At 59.7% G+C, this 18645-nt stretch overlaps 2 protein-coding genes across 2 annotated transcripts; one reads left to right on the top strand and one right to left on the bottom strand.

Moving 5' to 3' along the window:
- The first annotated feature begins 372 nt into the window (after window positions 1-372).
- ABHD12B (abhydrolase domain containing 12B) lies at window positions 373-5792 on the top strand. The gene is made up of 13 exons (XM_082284497.1): window positions 373-498; window positions 2030-2157; window positions 2581-2683; window positions 2768-2887; window positions 3192-3222; window positions 3379-3424; window positions 3515-3644; window positions 3855-3895; window positions 4123-4202; window positions 4394-4476; window positions 4975-5053; window positions 5186-5310; window positions 5657-5792. Exons 1-13 carry the CDS (start codon window positions 401-403, stop codon window positions 5676-5678), a joined length of 1086 nt encoding a protein of 361 aa, XP_082140623.1. The 5' UTR covers window positions 373-400; the 3' UTR covers window positions 5679-5792.
- A 134-nt stretch (window positions 5793-5926) lies between these two features.
- On the bottom strand, window positions 5927-18321 carry PYGL (glycogen phosphorylase L). The gene is made up of 20 exons (XM_082284496.1): window positions 18046-18321; window positions 16460-16561; window positions 15022-15100; window positions 14690-14793; window positions 13969-14100; window positions 13212-13323; window positions 13036-13118; window positions 11930-12073; window positions 11702-11794; window positions 11321-11467; window positions 10571-10734; window positions 10355-10469; window positions 9575-9676; window positions 9347-9494; window positions 9194-9252; window positions 8366-8507; window positions 8027-8234; window positions 7817-7951; window positions 6603-6669; window positions 5927-6466 (listed from the first exon to the last, which is right to left on the bottom strand). The coding sequence occupies exons 1-20, from the start codon at window positions 18286-18288 to the stop codon at window positions 6278-6280; spliced, it is 2568 nt and encodes an 855-aa protein (XP_082140622.1). The 5' UTR covers window positions 18289-18321; the 3' UTR covers window positions 5927-6277.
- Between the last annotated feature and the right edge of the window lie 324 nt (window positions 18322-18645).

Genomic DNA, 18645 nt, shown 5'->3' with positions numbered 1-18645 from the left:
GTTGGGGTCCCTCTAGACCCGGCCAGCCCTGGGGCACAGGGGGACGCAGCCCTGCCAGAGACCCCTGGGACCCACCCAGCTCTGGGGGACAGGGGCTGCAGCGCGGCCGGGGCCGCCCCGTCCGGTGGCGCGGGCGGGGACACCGCGGGTCCGCTCCCGAGGCGCGGGTGGGCGTGTCAGGGGCGTGGCCGAGGGGCGTGGCCAGGTGGCGAGCGGTGGGGCGTGGCCCATGGAGTGGGGCGTGGCCCATGGAGTGGGGCGTGGCCCATGGAGTGGGGCGTGGCCCATGGAGTGGGGCGTGGCCCATGGAGTGGGCGTGGCCCGTGACGTGGGCGTGGCCCGTGACGTGGGCGTGGCCCGTGACGTGGGCGTGGCCCGTGGCGCTGTCGGGCGCAGAGCGATGCGGCGCCGCGGCGGGGACGGTGACAGCGGCCACAGGAGCGACAGCGGCGACATTGGCCGGGCGGAGGGCAGGCCCGGCGCGGCCCGGCACGGGCGGTGAGTACCAGCAGCCGTGGGGACCCCGCCGTGCTCCCCCGGACCGCGTGTCCCCGTCCCCGGCCGCGCCCCGCTGTCCGTAGCTCTGTCCCTGTGCCGTGGCCGTGCTGCCCCGCTGGGGCCGTCACACCGTGCCCTGGTCACCTTGCTGCGGCCCCCCCTGCCATGGCCGTGCCAGCCTGCCACTGGCGTGACCCCATCGTGTGGCCACGTCCCCGTATCATGTTGCCATTACGGTGACTCCGGACTGTGGCCATGTCCCCATGTCACCCTGCCATGGCCACGGTCCTGTCCTGTGGCTGTGTCCCACCCCGATGCCGTGCTGTGGCTTGTCACCCTGCTGTCCCGTGTGGCCACCGTGCCAGCTGTCGGAGGTGCCCTCGGTGGGCCTGTGCCCCGGTCGGGACGGGGCAGTGCTCACCTGCAGCCGGTGTTGTGCAAGGGCCGTGTGAGCCGCACTCGAGCGCTGGGTATAGACCAAGAGCATCTCCTGACAATTCCCTGCCGCTTCTCCAGGGCATTCCGGGCCGGTTCCACTCCACCGGTGTGCAGCGGGACTGCTCGCGCCAGCGTCCTGGGGGATAACTGGGATTTGTGGAGCTGCCCCTAACTCCAGCACGGCTTGTGCAACCCTACACCGTCCCGGGAAGGGTGCCTGTTCCCTGGGTACCGGTGCCATCCTGCCCTGGCACCCGTTTTGCAATCCTTCCTTAGGGTCTTGCAGCATTCCCAGGGCAGGGAATGGACCGGGTGCTTTCTGCAGGAGGGACGCTGACCCTGTGCGTGTGCTGGCAGGGACTGAGCCGTGCCTGGCTCCATCACAAACCTCTGCCCTAAATCCCCCATGCCCACGGGGGATGTTGATGCCGGGAAAGCTGCAGCTCTTGGCTTTCCTTTCCCCTCCTGGGGGCTGGGGCTATATCCCGCTGCTGCAGAGAGCAGCTGGATGTGTCCCCACAGCCCTTTGGAGCAGGACACTGTTGGAAGTGGTACTGGTGGCACTGGGGGACATCACCCCCAGGCCCCTTTCCCACCTTCCTCCTTGTCCCTGGAGTGTTGCAGAAGCTCTTAATGCCAGGCTTGGGGACACGTCTGTGACTGTGCCTTTCCAGCCAGGACTCGGGGTGTTGCCACAGAGTATCGGTTGCTCCTCATTGCTGGTTTGAGTTGCAGCTCCCGGCCCTGGCACGTTCCCTGCCCTTCCTGCCTCCCAGCGTCCCGTGGGAAGCTGCCCTTCCTGTCTCCAGGCATCCCGTGGGAGGGTGTGGGGGACCAAATCAGGGCCTTTGTCACCTTGTGTCACAGTGGGGCTGCTCCGACACCTTGACTCTGTCCCCAAAAGCCAAACACAGCACTGGGGTGGGGATCCAGTTCCCATTCCCAGAGGGATTGGGACCAACCTCAGGCCCTTGTAATAAAAAGCTGTATCCAACTGTCATGGCTGGGATTGGGAATGGGGAGCCTGCTCTCCTGCACCCCAAAACCCTTGGGATGGGGGTGGGGGATGTGCTAACACATGCCTCCCTTGCAGGGCCCAGCATTCCTGGTTCCCAGGACTGCGCACGCTCCTCCTGGCCCCGCTCCTCACCTACATCTCCGTGCCCTTCCTCGTCCGCCTCTTCCCCAGCGTGCTCACCAAATTTGTCTACCTGAACTTCCGTGAGTATCCTGGGGCTGTCCCAGCCGGGAGAATCCCTGCAGGGATTCAGCTGGCTGCTGCAGCCCCCCCAAAACACAGCTGGGACCACGCCTGGTGCCTGGGTGGCACCGGGACAGCGCTTATCCGACTCCTGCTCTGCCGTGGGCTTGCAGAGGAGGCACAGAGGGATCTTCTCCCGTGTTTTGCAAGCTGTAATAACGTGGTGCTGCTCACCGTGTTTGCTGCCTGGAGTTACAACACGCCTGGGCACGCTCAGCATCAGTGGGGCTGGAAATTCGGGTGGGAGGAGGCAGCAGAGGGCTGAGCTCGCCTTGCTCAGCATGGCCCTTGATCATTTCAAACAGATAACACGTTGATTTAGAAAGAATTGTATAAAAGCAGCTGGGTAGGAGGGTTCTGGATGATGATGATTTCTCCATCAGTGGCCTTCCCCTTCTTCGTGGACTTTCGGCGGCCGGAGCTGCTGGTGAGCAACACCATCAGCCTGCACCTCACCACCGAGCCGGGCGTCACCGTCGGCATCTGGTGAGCAGGATATCCCCACAGCATTCCATGTGGGACAGCAGTGTCCTGGTGGAACCCCCCGGGGTAACCCCGCTGTCCCCCCAGGCACACGGTGCCGGGCAGCAGAGGGGCCGAGGCGCAGGGCAAGGACCAGCGCTGGTACGAGGAGGCTCTTGCTGATGCTCACCCCGTGATCATCTACCTGCACGGCAATGGGGGCACCAGGTGAGTGCCTGAGGTGCTGCTGCAGCAGGGCAGGACAGGTGCAGTGGCTGCTCTGAGGTGAGAAGCAGCAAACTTGATGCAGCAGCCAGCAGTGCTGTGGGGTTGGGGCTGCTATGGTGGTTTCTGACCCCCAGCAGTCAAGGAAAATCCCTAGAAAATAAAGGGGAAGGTCAAAACCCACCCAGCCCACAGCATCCAGCTCTTCCCTCCTGGGATAAGGTCACCCTGGTTCCTCACCTACATTGGCGCTGGAATGAGGGTCCCTTGGGGTCTCCCCAAGCTCTAACCCCGTTTTCCCCATCAGGGCTGCGAGTCACCGCGTCCAGTTCCTGAAGGTAAGTGGTGCCCTGTGGGGACACTGGGATCTGCTGGGATTAAGGCTCCTGCTGGCTCTGGGGACCCCAGAAGGACCCTGTGCAGAGTGAACAAGCTGTGCTGGGGGTCCTGGGGTGCATCCCCTGCCAGGACATAACTTGGTGTTGCTCTGACAGACGATGGGGGCTGCTGACTTCCACATCCTGGCTCTTGACTACAGAGGTAAAGTTGTCCTTCTGCCTCTTACTGGGTGATCCCCCTCTTAGGATCTGTCCCCACCAGGGTCATGACACCAAGCCGTGTCCCCCACAGGCTATGGGGACTCCAGTGGACACCCCACAGAGAGCGGTTTCACCACAGATGTCCTGGCACTCTATGACTGGGCAAAAGCACGGAGTGGGAACAGCAGCATCCTCTTCTGGGGACACTCCTTGGGGACAGGGTAGGTGCAGGAGGCAGGATGGTGGCACATCAGAGCCCGCCCTGTGACACTGCTGCCAGACTGGTGCCACCCAGGGATGGACCAAGGGCTTGGAGCAGCTGCTTGGTAGAGGCCCCTGCAGAGCCAAACTCAGCCAACAAGGGGGGATCTGAGGGAGCCATGCATCCCCCCCTTTGCTGCTCCCCCTCACTGCCACCTCTCCTGTCACAGGATTGCCACCAACGCAGTGAGGAAGCTGCAGGAGGAGCGAGGTAAGGGCCAGCATGGAGGGGTTGTCCCCATGCAGTGTCACCCTGAGGCTCTGCACTGCCCTGGCCTGATTTTGGGGCTGCAGAGGAGATGAGGAGCCCTCCCTGTCCTCCTTACTGCGATGGGGACATCTTGGCCCCACTGCTGCCTGGGAGGGAAGTGTGGCAGCAGCCTGGCAGGGGGGATAGCCCCCCCAGCCATGCCCACTCCCACCTCACTCTGCCCTCAGGGGTCCAGGCTGATGCTGTCGTCCTGGAGTCTCCCTACACCAACATCCGAGAGGCGGCCGCCAACATCCCCCTCACCAAGGTGAGTCTGGGGGCTCTGCCTGGGGGCTCACCCAGCAGTGACAGGAGGGGGCTCGGCCTCTGGGGTCCCCAGTTGGTGACAGGCTCTGCCTGTGGGGTCCCCCAGCAGTGTCAGCCCCAGCTCCCTGGGTCTCCCCCCTCGCAGTGGAATCCAAGCCATGGCTTAGCACCCCCAAACTCTCTCCCTGCCAGATCTACCGGCAGTTCCCGGGCTTTGAGTACCTCATCCTGGACTCCTTGGCTCGGGCAGGAATGTTCTTCCGCAGTGATGAGAAGTGAGTTCCTGGTGGGAAGGGGCACAGCCATCCCCAGGGGCTGTGGGAATGATGCCAGAACCACCTGGCCGAGGAGAGGTGTCCCTCACCCCATTGAAATCCCTGTGCTCCTCTGTGTTTACCCAGCTTATCCATACTTCAGGAGTGACTTTTTATTTGCATAATGTCAGGTATCAGTTTGATTACTGAGCAAAGTCCACAAACCGCCAGCCTTTTTTTGGGCACCTCCTGCTCCTGTTCCTTGTAGCACACACAGCCTGCCCAAAATTCAGTTTGATTTGTGGGTGCTTTTGAAACCTGGTGACCCCACAATTGGGGGTTAAGGTGATTAGGGTGCTTGGTGCTGCCGTGCCAGGACAAGCAGCATGGGCATCACCCAGGTGGGCAGGCCAGGGATGGCTCTGAGGGGTGCTTTGGGAATTTTAACAGGGATTGGGGAGGCTCCTGTGGGTCTGTTGGCTCTGGGGAGAGTCCTCAAGCTGTGCTTGCTGCCTGCAGCGTGAAGGTGCTGGGCTGCCCCCTCCTCATCCTGCACGCAGAAGATGATGGAGTCGTGCCTCCGAAGCTGGGACGCAAGGTGGGCACCTGCCACCCGGGCTTTGAGCCTGGCTTTGGGGGGCCGAAGTGGCCAGAGAGGGGATGGCCAGCCCTTAGAAGGGGTTTGGGGTCCCCTGCTCGTGCCAGTGACGGCGCTCCTGCCCCGTGGCAGCTCTATGAGACAGCACGCGAAGCCTACAAGGACAAATCCAAGGTGAAGTTCGTTACCTTTCCCGAGAAGCTGGGCTTGGGCCACGACTACATCTCCTTCCACCCAGAGCTGCCTGCCCTGGTGAAGTAAGTGCTGCTCCCCAGAAATGGGGGGGCACGGGATGAGCCTTGGCCTCCTCTTCCGCTGGTGCCTCCTGTCCTGCTGCAAGCACACAGCTGCCTGCTCCCTGCTCCTTCCCCTCCCCACGGTGTTTGCTGGCATCACTTTCTAAACTTCAGTCACTCCCCAATGCCCTGAGCCTGTCCTCGGGCTGGGTGGCTTGGGGAGGTGGCCCTGGGGACACCAGCTCCTCTTTGCCCTGCAGAGATGCTCCAAGCCCAGCTGAGCCCCGCATGCAGGGATCACAAATCAGGCTCTGACACAGCACAGGAGGGTCAGTGACAGTGTGAGATTTATTACATCTTGTTGCAGAGACTTCTTAAACGTGAAGTGATGCCAGTTGCTGCCTGCACTGATCACATGCTCCCTCAAATCCACTCCAGGACCCCCCAATGGCACTGAACTTGCTGCTGTAAGCAATAAAAACTATTGAGAAACTTTTAAGTCACCCTCTGCCTCCAGGATACTGCGGGTTCCTTGAGGGATGGAGACCCTGCTGTGGTCTGGGTCACCAGAGCCGCAACTGGGAGCATCCCATGGGACATTGCTGGGGGTACATGGGCCTGGCACGGGTGCCTCAGGGTTGGCACCTCCCTATCCTGCTTCAGCAGCACCCAGACAGCTGTGTCCAGCTGTGCTGCCCACCCCACCCCAGGCCAGCCCTCTTCCTGCGTGAGCATTGGTGCAAGCAAGCCCGGCCCTAATTTTAGGCTTCAGCAAGCAGCCCCCTTCGGACTCCAATGGCACTTTTTTATTTTTTAGCACCTAATGCAAAGCAACAGGGCGACGTGGTTTCGCTTTCCACACGACACTTACGTTATAAAAACCCCTCCCCGTCCGCCCACCCCTACGGAAAGCCAGCAGCAGCAACACAGAGACTCGGACAGCAGAGAATTTTACAGCGCGCGTGCTCGCGGCCCCTGGCTCCGGCCCCTACGCCGCCGTCCCGTTGGGGGTCTTGTCCTGCCCCGCATCCCGGGGCTCGTTGGGCGGGGGGATCTTCAGGTCCGAGGGCTCCACGTGCCAGATGTCCCGGGCGTACTCCTTGATGGTGCGGTCGCTGGAGAACTTGCCGGCCGCCGCGATGTTCCTGATGACCATCTTGGTCCAGGCCTTGGAGTTCTGCAAGGAGAGGGGTGGGATGGGGTGGGAGGCTCTGGGATCCCCTGCAGCAGCACAGGACCCCATGTCTGCGCATGTCCCTTCTCCAGGATGGGATGCTGTGTCTGCCCTGCCCTGTCCCCGGGCTGGCACTCACCAGGTACAGCTCGCTGACCTTCTCCTGGCACTTGACGTAAGCCTCGTAGTCTGCAAAGACTTTAAACCTGCAAAGTAGGAAAGAGTCAGGAGCAGGAGAAACGGGAAGGTGGGAGCAGGGTGAGCTGCCTGATCCAGGGCGTTGTTACACCCAGGGGTTAAACTCAAGGTTCCTTTACTCTGTTTTGGTGCAAAGAAGATACCCCCACCAGATATTCTCAAAAGGTGAAAAATCACACAGAAGTTTACTGGCAAAAATAGAAAAAATTACGGAAACGTTGGCAAAAGGAGTAAATACAACACCGAATTAAATGTAAAACCACTTATCATAGCATTACTTACCACGAATTTAGTATTAAGAATTTACTTAGAATTTATTTAGCATTTGCTTAGCCCGTTTAACCGAGAAACCTTTAAAACCTTAAGATGTTATGTTACCCAAAAAAACCCATGAAAAAAGGATTAAGAGGAGAAACAACGACAGAAAAGGGACAGAAAAACACATTTACAGCTACTAGCTCCTGGATTCCAGTGTGGATAAGCTGGAAACGCCAAAAAACCCTCACAACCCCGCAATGGCCGCGCCCCCTCAGCCCCCTTTATACCCGCGGCCTGCCTGGGCCCGCCCCCTAGGCAGGACTTCTGGTTGCTCGACCAATCAGACGTTGCTTGGCTCTGCCCCGTGTGATTGATTGGCAACCCGACCAATCAGAGGCTCGGTTAGCACCCCCCCTCCGCACCAAGGTGCCATGATTGACAGCTCTACCAGGCTGAGGGGCTCTGGGCACTGCCTCAGCAGAAAGCCAGGCCTGACCCCAACCACACGCACACTCGGGCGTCCTAAGCACCCCAAAACCGGCTCGGGCCATCGATCTAATCCAGTCTCTGACAGGCGTCCTCCAACACAAAGTCTCCGGCCAAATTTCCCTTCCCTATGTCTTGTTGGTAGAGAACCCTGGATGCCTTGGGAGGGCACGCAGGGAAAGCATTTCTCCGATGCCAATGCCCGTGGCTGACCAGTGCTCTGGCCAGGAAAGCCCTTGAGATGCCTAAAATCATCTGGAAGGGCTGCGTACCCAAAGGCATTAATGCGACAAGGGCCATCCATGGAGAGTCCATGCCTTGGGGAGCATCACCCATGTGCAATGTGGTCCCACCCCGATGTGGCCATGGGAGACACCCAGCCCCGGGGATGGATGGCACCGCGAGCCTCACCTGTCGTGGTGGAAGAGCATGTTGACCACGTCGTTGAAGAGGTTGGGATCTTTTGGGGAGAAGAAGCCACTTTTAATCTGGTCAACAGCCTGTTTGAGCTCGGGGAGCCGGTCGTAGTAGAGCTGGGCATTGTACCTGAAGGGAGAGGGGTATGAGGTGGTGCTGCCCAGGTACCTGCGGTGGCAGCCCTGTGGCATCCCCAGCCCTCACCCTTTCCTGTCCAGCTCCGTGACATCCTCCACCCTCATGCCAAAGATGAACAGGTTTTCCTCTCCAGCCTCCTCGGCCATCTCCACGTTGGCTCCATCCATGGTGCCGATGGTCAGAGCCCCATTCAGCATGAACTTCATGTTGCCCGTCCCTGAGGCCTCGGTGCCTGCCGTGGAGATCTGCTCCGACAGGTCGGTCGCAGGGATCACTGCCAACAAAACACACGGACACGAGGGCTTGTGGTGACCATCTCTGGGTTTGTTTCCTACTGAAGGACCATGGTAACAGTCATGAGGTAGAGGGATGTCACCTCCCCACAGCGTGTCCCACCCAGGGTACCTTTCTCTGCCAGGGACACCCTGTAGTTCTCCAGGAAGATGACCTTCAGCTTGCTGCCCACCATGGGGTCGTTGTTCACCACCTGAGCCACGGCATTAATGAGCTTGATGATCATTTTAGCCATGTGGTATCCTGGAGCAGCCTGGGAGAAAAGCCACAGGTAAGCCAGGAGGGCTGGTGCCAGGGGCAGGTGAGGCACACCCAGCTCCCACATGTCCAGGGAACAACCTGCTCATCCCTGCTCCCATCACCTAATCCAACACGTGTTACCCCACAATGTTTTTGGGGGCTTCCATGACCACAGACAGCAGATGGTTGTCCAAACCCCACCCAAACTCAGTGCTGTGCTTGAGCTGAAGCCAACTAGTGATACTCCAGCGCTTTCTGGTGAACTTCATGGACACAGAATCATGGAATCATGGAATTGTTTAAGTCGGAAAATCCCTCTGAGATCATTGAATCCGTTCCCCCCACACTGCCAAGGCCACCACTGACCCACGTCCCCAAGTGCCACATCCACACGGCTTTTAAGTTCCTCCAGGGATAAGGAATCCACTATTGCCCTGAGAAGGCTGTTCCAATGCCTGACCATCCTTTTGATGAAGAAATTTTTCTTAACATCCCATCTAAACCTCTCTTGGCACAGCTTGAGACCACTTCCTCTGTCATGTTCCTTGTTCCCTGGGAGAAGAGACTGACCCCCACCAGCTGCACTCTTCTGTCAGGGAGTAGTAGTGATGTGGCCCCATGAGACATCTGCACCCACAACCCCCCAGGGCGCTTCCAAGGACTTTTTCCAAAATGTCTAAAACTCCTGACCCAACTTACCTTGCCTCCAATGATCACTGTCCTCGGCACAAAGAGCTTTGCAGGATCCCTCCTGATTCCTGGAGAGAACAGCAGTGTTACTGCGGGATGGGGGGGCACAGGGGTGCTGGTGCAGCCCTGGGACAGCTGTGCCCTCGGGGCGTGGTGCCTTACGGTTGTACATGGTGATGATGTGCAGGCAGTTCATCAGCTGCCGCTTGTACTCGTGGATCCTCTTCACGTGCACGTCGAACATGGAGGAAGGGTTGATCTTCACCTTGTACTCCTTCTCCAGGTACAGCGCGAACTTCACCTTGTTCTCCTGGGCCAGGGCAGGGATCACGTCAGCCCCCAGAGAACATCAGCCCCTGCTCTCTGCTCCCCCTGCCTGCATCCCGTCACCTGCTTCACTTTGGCCACCTCCCGGATGAAGAGGTCGTCGTCCACGAACTCGTGCAGCTTGGTCAGCTGGCTCAGGTCCCGCACGTAGTCCTCCCCGATTTTCTGCAACAGGAGCAAGGGCATGTGCTGATGGTGGGATGGTTTGGGATGAAAGAGATCTTGAACATCATCCAGTTCCAACCCCCTGCCATGGGCAGGGACACCTCCCACTAGCCCAGGGTGCTCCAAGCCCCATCCAATCTGGATCCCACTTCCAGGGATCCAGGGGCAGCCACAGCTTCTCTGGGCACCCTGTGCCAGGGCCTCCCCACCCTCACAGCTAAGAATTTCTTCTCAATATCCCATCTATCCCTGCCCTCTATCAGTTTACATCCATTCCTCCTTCTCCTGTCACTCTGTCCCTTGTCCCAAGTCCCTCTCTAGCTCTCCTGGAGCCCCTTTAGGCACTGGAAGGGGCTCTGGGATCTCCCTGGAGCCTTCTCCGGGCTGAACACTCCCAGCCTGGCTCCAGAGCAGAGGGGCTCCAGCCCTTGGAGCATCTCCATGGCCTCCTCTCGACTCACTCCAGCAGCTCCAAGTCCTTCTGCTGTTGGAGACTCCAGAGCTGAAGGCAGCTCTGCAGGTGGGGTCTCACCTGAGCGGAGCGGAGGGGCAGAATCCCCTCCCTTTACCCTCAACTCCTCAACCATCCAGAAGATGTAAATGGTTGAGGTTCTCACGGCACCCTGGGCTCGGCAGGGAAGGGTCAGTGGGCGCAGCGCGTTCCCCCCACGCCGGTACCTCCGCAATGAGCTCCGCCAGCCCCGGGTTGCAGAGCAGGAGCCAGCGCCGCGGGGTGATGCCGTTGGTCTTGTTCTGGAACTTCTCCGGCTCCAGCGCCGCAAAATCCTCGAAGCTGCGAGGGCGAGGATGGCACAGCTCCAGCCTCGCCCACCTGGCACCACCAGCCGTCCCAAGGCGAGGGTGACCCACCGCCACCTCCCTCCCCTCACTCACACTTGAGTCTTGACGATCTCGGAGTGGATCTTGGCCACGCCGTTGACGGCGTGGGAGCCCACGATGCAGAGATGGGCCATGTTGATCCTTTTGATGCCCCCCTCCTCGATCAGGGACATCCTCCGCAGCCGGTCCACGTCGTTAGGGAACAGGGACGCGATGTGCTGCCGGTGGAGCCGGAGAGGTGGTGAGAGGTGGTGGCACTGACGGATGTCCCACCCCATGGCTTACGGGGAGGGGCCATGGCAGTGTCCCCAGTGCATTTGACATCAGCCAGGGCGGTGGCTTTTACTCTGCTGTGACAGTGCAAACCCCCTCCAAAGGGTGCCCTTTCCCAGCACGGATGTCCCTGGATAGAAGGACCCCCCCAAGTCCCCACCAAGAGGGGTTTGGGGACACACACTTGGCCAGTGAGGCAATTTTGGCAAAAGCCTCATACTGCCAGACCAGGAGGTCAAACCACCGTCTCCTCTGCACTCCCAACATCATCTTTCCCAGGATGAATTTAGCATTTAGGAAGCAAAGAAATGCCAGCTCTCAAGTCCCTGATGCAACAGGTGAGGCCTCTCGACAGTCCCTAACTGCAGCATGGCAATGTGCTGGTGGGAAAGGGCTTTCCTACACGTAAGCTGCCCAAAATAGCAGCTGGAATCCCCCAGCCACACACCCAACATCATCAGTTTGTGCACGCCCCTTGTCCTGACAGCACATCCCAGTCCCCCTCTCCAGAGCACCCTCTCAGACACTCACATCCAGGTGTCTCTGGTTGATCTCGTAGATGATCTGCAGGTGCCTGGGGAGCAGCTTCTCCACCAGGTCCACGGGCCAGCGCTCCAGGGCCTCGGGAAGCACCGTGTGGTTGGTGTAGGCAAAGGTCCTTTTGGTGATGTCCCAGGCCTGGCAGGGAAGAGCCAGTGCTCAGTAGCACCTCAGGTGCCAGAACCCATCCATGGTCCTCCCACCACGCCCAGCAGCGCAGCACAGCCCAGCCAGCTCCTCCCAGTCCCCACCAGTTAAACCCAGCCTGACTGCTCCACGTCATTCCCAGCAGCCACAAAAATTGGCTCCTCCACCGTGGGCACGTGGGTGCAAGTGGAGGAGACCCCCAGGGGCCAGGTGGGGTGTCCCTACCTTATCCCACGGCAGCTTCTCGATGTCCACGAAAATCCTCATCAGCTCAGGGATGGCCATGGCAGGGTGTGTGTCGTTCAGCTGGATGGCAACCTGGGGGAGCAGGGTGGCATGTGGGGACACTGGGGGGACACTGGGAACCTCATGGAGGGTCTTCAAACCTCTGCAGCATCTGGGAGGTGTTGAAACAAGCTCCAAGGCACGGGTCAGAGCAGCCCTGGCTCGTACCTGGTCGGGGAAGGAATCGAACACGGTCCGGACACTGTCTGTGCTCCCGAATTTGGATGCTTTGAAGCGGCGGATGATGTCCTGGAGGGTGGCAGCCACGACAAAGTACTCCTGCTTCAGCCTCAGCTCCTTCCCTTCGAAGAACTGTGGGCAGAGGAGCAGGGAATTGCAGGATTCCCGCAGGATTCACTGCACTTGCTGGGGGAAGGTGATCCCAGTGTGTGACCCCTCTGTGCTTTCCCCAGCATCAGTTGTAATCCCCAACTCTTCTTGCTTCCCAGATTCCAGCACAGGGGTTTGGGATGTGCTGGTACAAACAGGTTAAATCCCAGCTGAGCATTGTCAAAACCTGTCCTCCGTGGTTTCAGCTTTTTGGCTGCAAGGAAAGGTACCAGGACAATGGGAAGGGAAGCCATAGGAGCTCTAACACCCAGGAGCTATTTCCAAGACAAGGATTTAACCACTGTTCATGCAGCACAAAACATCAACCTGCTGGTCTGCAAAGGAAGAGGTGCAGAAGACAACCTCACCACTGAAGCTGCAGTGTCCCCAGCTCTCCTCACCAGCTCGGAAGGCTGGAGGAGGATTAAATGGGAAAAACACCATCAGGACCTGCCCCAAACAGGCTGCAGAGCAAGGAGAGCTTCCCATTTATTTTTTTGTCCTGTTCCACAGCTTGGTTTGTGGCTAGGCAAGGGTTGTGCATCCCACTACATCTCTGTGCCAGCTTGGCAAGAACTCCCAGAGCAAGAGGGTTGGGGTGCAAAGTGCAATTTGAGGCACAACCTCTGGTCCCAGGGTTGCAAAGGGCAACCAGGGTAACACCAGCAGCATTCAGCAGTTTGCTTTCATGCTGCATTTTCAGACTCAAGGAACATTTCTGCAGCAGGACCTGCTCATCCCCACTCGCTCCAGGCAAAGCTCAGGGGAACAGACTCATCCTGGTAAGAGGCAGCAACCCTCATCCAAGCACTGCAGGCAGCTTGAACTGCAACTAAAAACATCTCTGCAGCGTCCTGGAGGGAGGGGCTGCTCCCCATCCCCCTCCATCTGGGCACTCTTCATCCATCCCTAAAACAGGGACTCCCTAAAACTTTGTGACTCACGTTGTCGTTGGGGTAGAGCACCCGGGAGATGTTCTCCGCCAGGTTCCTGTCCAGCACGGCCTGAATGTAGTCCCCGACGTTGACTGGGGAGGAGCAGAGGGATAAGGAGGGATAAGGAGGGATAAGGAGGCCATGGGGCCCCCTCACCTCTCCCCACCCTGCCAGCTCCCACTTACAGTCGCGCAGGTTGAAGTCGTTGGGAGCGCGGGCCGACCACAGGCGCATGGTGTTGACGGTGTTGTTCATGTACCCGGGCACGGGGGTGTCGTAGGGCAGCGCCAGCACCACCTGTGGCATCCCCAGGGCAGCTGGAATCGGGCTGGGATTCCCCCCTGCTCCCCCTGGAGCCCTCCCATCCCACAGAGCCTCGTGCTCAGGGCTGAGCTCAGGGTGGTGTCCACCTTCACGGGATTGCACGGATGGGGATGTGCTTGGTAGCCCTGCACAGGGACACCCCTCTAGCTCTGCCTGCTGGCTGGTGTTTGCCAGAAGCACTCAAGGCATGGAGAGGGGCTTGTAAAGGTCAGGAGCAGCTTAATTTAGGGCTACACATGGCAAACAGACCTGCTGGAGCTGCTTCTGGTATTTTGTAGAATCCCAGAATGGTTTGGGTTGGAAGGGACCTTAAAGTCCATCCAGTTCAAACCCCCCTGCCATGGGCAGGGACACCGTCCACTAGACCAGATTCCTCCAACCTGGCCTTGGACACTTCCACGGATGGAGAGTTTGGCTGCAGATGTGGAGCAGCCAAACCCATCCCCATCCCTATGTCCATCTCCTCCCCAGCTTGCCCCACCACTGCCTTTTCCATCCCAGCCCGAACTTCCCGGCAGGGATTCTGCAGGACTCATTCCCAGGGCGCAGCCAGTCAGGGAGAGCTCCCCAAATGACGGGACAAGCCATGAAAGGGATGTTCCTGTCCCCAGCCCTTACCTGGGTGTCGATCCACTTGGCACCAGAGGCAGAGTGCTCCACCCGGCCGTAGAAGTGCACGGGCAGCATGTACTCAGGACGGGCCTTCTCCCAGGGATTGCCGTGCCGGAGCCAGTCATCGGCTTCTTCCACCTGCCAGAGGGACCCGGAGCAGTGACAGGGTCCCCCAGCCCCGGGGATCTCCCCACCTGGAGAATGGCTGGGGCAGGATGGCTGGGAAAGGCTCCAGCTGTGCATGGCAAAGGGGAGGATGCTCGGAGTCTGTCTGCCCTAAACCTGGATTTTGGCACTGCAGGGTGAGCCTGGAGGCACCACCCTGAACTCTGGGTGCCTTCCATGGGGATGGGGACAAACCCAAGGTTTCTCTCAGTGCACTGCTAATGTTCCATTTCCAAACCAGCCTCTTCCACCCCTGCTCCATGAGGAGCAGAGACACAACTGCTCCATCCTCACCCGCTCCAGGGAGCCATGGAGCAGCCCTCGAGGCGGCCCTGGGTAGGACGTGCTGTGGATGGGGATGAGGGATGGATGCTTTGAGCTTGCACTGGTTTAAGAAGTTAAATTTGTTCAAGAAAATATCTGCTAAATTTTAAATATCACAGCAGCAGCAGTCTCCAAGCTGAGGGGAAGTGTCTGTACACCCCAGTCTGAGGGGGAGGAGGTGAACCAGGGGCTCTGACTGTGCCAGGGGACAGCAAGGGCCACACATCTCCATCCATACCTGCCACCCATCCCGGATCTTCTGGTTGAAGATGCCGTACTCGTAGCGGATGCCGTAGCCGTAGGCTGCCAGCCCCAGCGTGGCCATGGAGTCCAGGAAGCAGGCTGCCCAGGAGAGAGGAGAGCAGTGAGCTGGGCCCCCCTTGGATCCCTGGGAGATGGATTCTTCTCCCTGGGACAGCCACAGGCCCCACAGGGACAGGAGCCAGGGCCAGCAGCCACCCAGCACCTTGCTCTGTGCTGGAAAGGCTGGAGCAATAATCCCCCAGGATTAGGTACTTCCCACAGTGGATGCAAAACCCTCAGCGATGTGCCAAGGAGGGGCTCACTCACCTGCCAGCCTGCCCAGACCACCATTGCCCAGCCCAGCATCCTCCTCGATTTCCTCCAGCTCTTCCATGTCCAGCCCGAGCTACAGATGAGAAGAAAGAGAGGGGCTGGAGACTCTCAGGGTGCCCAGCCCCGCAGAGGGGAGGCATTATTGGCACACACTCCCTTGCAGGTGGGCTCCAGGAGGGCTGGAAAGGCACCCAATTCCACAAGACCCATCCCTGTGGGTGGGACACTGTGATTTGAACCCAAAGCAGCTGCTCTCTCTCCCCCTCAGCTGTGTATCCGTGCCATGGCAGGGGTCATCTGCCATGTTTAAAGTCACTCCACCAGGCTTTACAAGGGACATTCACACCCTTGACCTTGCCATGGGCAAGATCTGGGGGTGGGGAGCACCCAGCTATAAACAGAATGCTGCTTTTGGGGTCCCAGACACTTCCAAGGGCTCTGAGGGCTTATTCCCAGGCCTGCTCCCTCTCTCCATGGCTGCAGTCCTGCAGGGGCAGGCACCAGGTTCCTGTTCCCCCAGCACCCCCTATCCCTTGAGGCAGCCACCTGGGTGGAATATTCCTGCACCTCCAGCACCCCCATTCCCTGGGGAAGGCACCTGGGTGCTGTCTTCCTGTTCCCTCAGCATCCCAATCCCCTGGGGATGGCACCTGGGTGCCGTGTTCCTGCTCCCCCAGCACCCCCATCCCTTGGGGATGCGATCCAAGTGCTGTGTTCCAGCTCCCTCAGCACCTCTGTCCTCTGGAACAGGCACCCAGTGCCCTTCCTCCCAAGTCCAGGCATCACCCTTTAGGGTGAGAAGCATCTACACCCCTTTTCCAGGGAAATTTAAATTTTCCAGCCTAGGATGCTGTAGGAGGAAGTGGTTTTGCCTATGCAAAACTCCTCGGGGAGCTCAGCTGGAAACCTTTGGTCCATTGCCCAGCCCTGACGTCCCCTGGTCACAACAAGTGGGGATAAAAAATTAAAAACCCCCTAAAAATAAGTTCCTCTCCTTTGAAGTGTTTGAACAAAAGCTGTTCCTCCTCTTGTGCAACCACTCTGGCCACCTCTGATGACACAAGAGGTGACAGGGTGGGGACAAAAGGAGCCACCCAAAACCCTTTGATAACCCCGGTGCCACCTGGTGCCAGCACCCAGCTGGGCTTAATTCGAGGTTTCATTCCTCCCTGCCACTGACATGGATGTGAACAGCCTCATCCACAGAACCACCAGTTTCCTTCCAGGACATGGGATCCCTCTGCATTCCCCAGAACGCAGCTCCCAGGCTGGGCAGCTCCTGGCCTTTCAAGGGCAGGCTCTGGAGCAGCCTTTATTCCCTAAGTGGCTCAGGGAGTGGTTCGTAGCCGGTGTGGTAAAACACGGACATTCCCAAGAGCTGGAGAGCACGAGCCCTCCCAGTCCATGTCCTCACCCCTCGTGGGATGCTCACCTGGTAGACGGCCTCGTCGCAGGCATTCTGCAGCCCCAGGTTTATCATCGTGTTCTGCAGTGTCCGCCCCATGTAGAATTCCAGGGAGAGGTAGTAAATCCTCTGGAAGAGAAAACCACCCCATGGTCACCTTTCCCGGGGCTGGAGGAGGCTCCCCTGGACTCCAAAAGCTGCTATTGGGTAATATCTCAAAAACAAACAGGAAACAACCCAGCTCTCAACAGAGCAGGGTGGTTTGCACCAGGAATTTCAGGGTTGTGGCTCCTGAGTAGCCCTGCAGCCCCTGCCCTGCTCTCCTGCTCTTTCCCAAACTGGGAAGAGGCTGTTTTATTTGGACAAGCCCCGCTGCCCTGTCCCAGAGAGGGGACAGCTCCAGGATGGTCAGCCCGCGCACGCCGGAGGCGGCACAAAGTTAAATTTTAAAGAGGAGCTGTTTCCTCACGTCACTCCGGGCTGCAAAGCCACCGGAAAACCGAGCGAGCTGCCGGGGCCAGGCGGTGGCTGCGGGGACATGGGGCTTCCTCTGCTGTCCCCTTGGAGCAGGGGACACTGCCGCTGACACCGCGGGCGCAGGATGCGGCCGGTCCGGCCTTGTGTAAGCCGTGCGCCGGCGTCAGCACCGGCAGGTTTTAAGGAAGGATTTAGGCTGGGGGAAGTCGCTGACTCGACACGTTCCCCCAGGACCTGCGCGGGGTCGGGCCGGGAGTGGAGGTGGGATAGAATCCTGGAGTCCTAAAATTGTTTGGATTAGGAGGGACCACAAAGATCGTGTCGTTCCAACGCTCCTGCCACGGGCAGGATGTGCTGCGCAGGATCCGTTGGGATTCCTGGTTTCCCTCCAGCAGAGCTGGGAGCAGCGACTCCGGGCAGACAGCACCCAGCACGCCTCGGCTGGACGGGAGAGTCCCGGCTCCAAAGCCTGGAAGAAGCTCCTTTTTCTCACCCCTACACAACACGGGGGAGTGCTGAGCTATCGCGGCTGGCACGGTCCCAGCGAGGTGCTGGCAGGGAGGAAATTGATGCCGACAGGGACATCCAGGTGTCAGGAGGGGGATTAAGGCTTAATCCCCCCGCGGCAGAGCCCGGAGCGAGCCAGCGGGACGAGCAGCAGCACAGCAACTCCTGCACAAACCGGATCTCTCACGCTTGGGATCACTTGTGTTAAACAAGACCTGTTTGTGGTTGGCTTCGGGTGCCTTTAAGCCTTTCCAATAATTTCCCCGGGAAGGCTTTGGAGTTGGTTTTGGTAGACAGCACCCACGCCGGCGCCGCGGGACAACAAACGGCGTTCCCATGCCCTGCACCCCGCTCCCGGCCAAGCCGCGCTCTGTTTGTTTTGCAAAGCAAAGGACAGTGGCCTCGTTTGGTAAAGTCCAGTCCTTCCTCTTCGGAAAAGTTACCGTAACAGCCCTAAATCCACGAAAAACCGAGCCCCGCCAATCCCGCTATTCCAGCGCGGAGGGAGGGTTCACATCCCCGGGGTTCCCATGGATCCCACCCCAGCCACAACCCAGGACCCACCGTGGGGGGGTTCCCAGCACCCCGCCCTGCACGGAGGGGCTCCCCCCATGTCCCACCGCTCCCACCTTGGGATCCTTCTCGTAGTAGTACTGCTGGGTGCGGATCCAGCGCCCCACCAGGTGGTCCCGCACGGTGTGGGCCAGGGCGAAGTAGTAATCGCGTGGGGTGGCCACATTGCGGTCCTTGACCAGGGTGAAGTGCAGGTGCCGGTTGAAGCCCCGCTTCAGCTCGGCCACGCTCTCGGCGCCCACGATCCCGCGGATGCTGATCTGCTTCCGCCGCTCCTGGTCCGACAGCGGCCGCGACATCGCGGCGGGGCTGCGGGGACACGGGGAGGGGGGACACGGACACACGGGCTGGGCTCCGGCGCCGCGTTCCGCCTCCGCCCCGCGCTGGCACCGCCCCGGGAGGGGACGGGATGGGGACGGGCCCCGCAAAGGGCCGCCCACGCGTGGGGCGGGAGCGGCGGCTGCCACCGGGGGAGCAAACGGGGGAACCCCGGGGTCGGACGGAGTGGGATGCAAAGGGGGGAATCCCGGGGATGCACGGAGGGGGATGCGAAGGGAGGATTCCAGGAACGTGGCCGGGGGGGGGGGGGTCTCAGAGGGGTGTGCAAAGGGGGAACCCCGACAGTCACAGAGGAGTGTGCGAAGGGAGGGGGGGCC

The sequence above is a fragment of the Coloeus monedula genome (assembly GCF_965178545.1).
Source record: "Coloeus monedula genome assembly, chromosome: 6".
NCBI lineage: Eukaryota > Metazoa > Chordata > Aves > Passeriformes > Corvidae > Coloeus > Coloeus monedula.
The sequence above is the reverse complement of the archived record's forward strand: the minus strand, read 5'-3'. Positions and strand labels throughout refer to the sequence as shown.

Excerpts from the sequence above, each read along its gene's own strand:
- ABHD12B (XM_082284497.1), top strand. The coding sequence starts at position 401 with ATGCGGCGCCGCGGCGGGGACGGTGACAGCGGCCACAGGAGCGACAGC. Across the intron at positions 3,896-4,122 it reads GAAGCTGCAGGAGGAGCGAG|GGGTCCAGGCTGATGCTGTC; the intron begins GTAAGGGCCAGC and ends CTCTGCCCTCAG. Across the intron at positions 5,054-5,185 it reads CTCCGAAGCTGGGACGCAAG|CTCTATGAGACAGCACGCGA; the intron begins GTGGGCACCTGC and ends GCCCCGTGGCAG.
- PYGL (XM_082284496.1), bottom strand. The coding sequence starts at position 18,288 with ATGTCGCGGCCGCTGTCGGACCAGGAGCGGCGGAAGCAGATCAGCATC. Across the intron at positions 10,470-10,570 it reads GAGATCGTCAAGACTCAAGT|CTTCGAGGATTTTGCGGCGC; the intron begins GTGAGTGAGGGG and ends TCGCCCTCGCAG. Across the intron at positions 6,670-7,816 it reads ATGCTCTTCCACCACGACAG|GTTTAAAGTCTTTGCAGACT; the intron begins GTGAGGCTCGCG and ends CCTACTTTGCAG.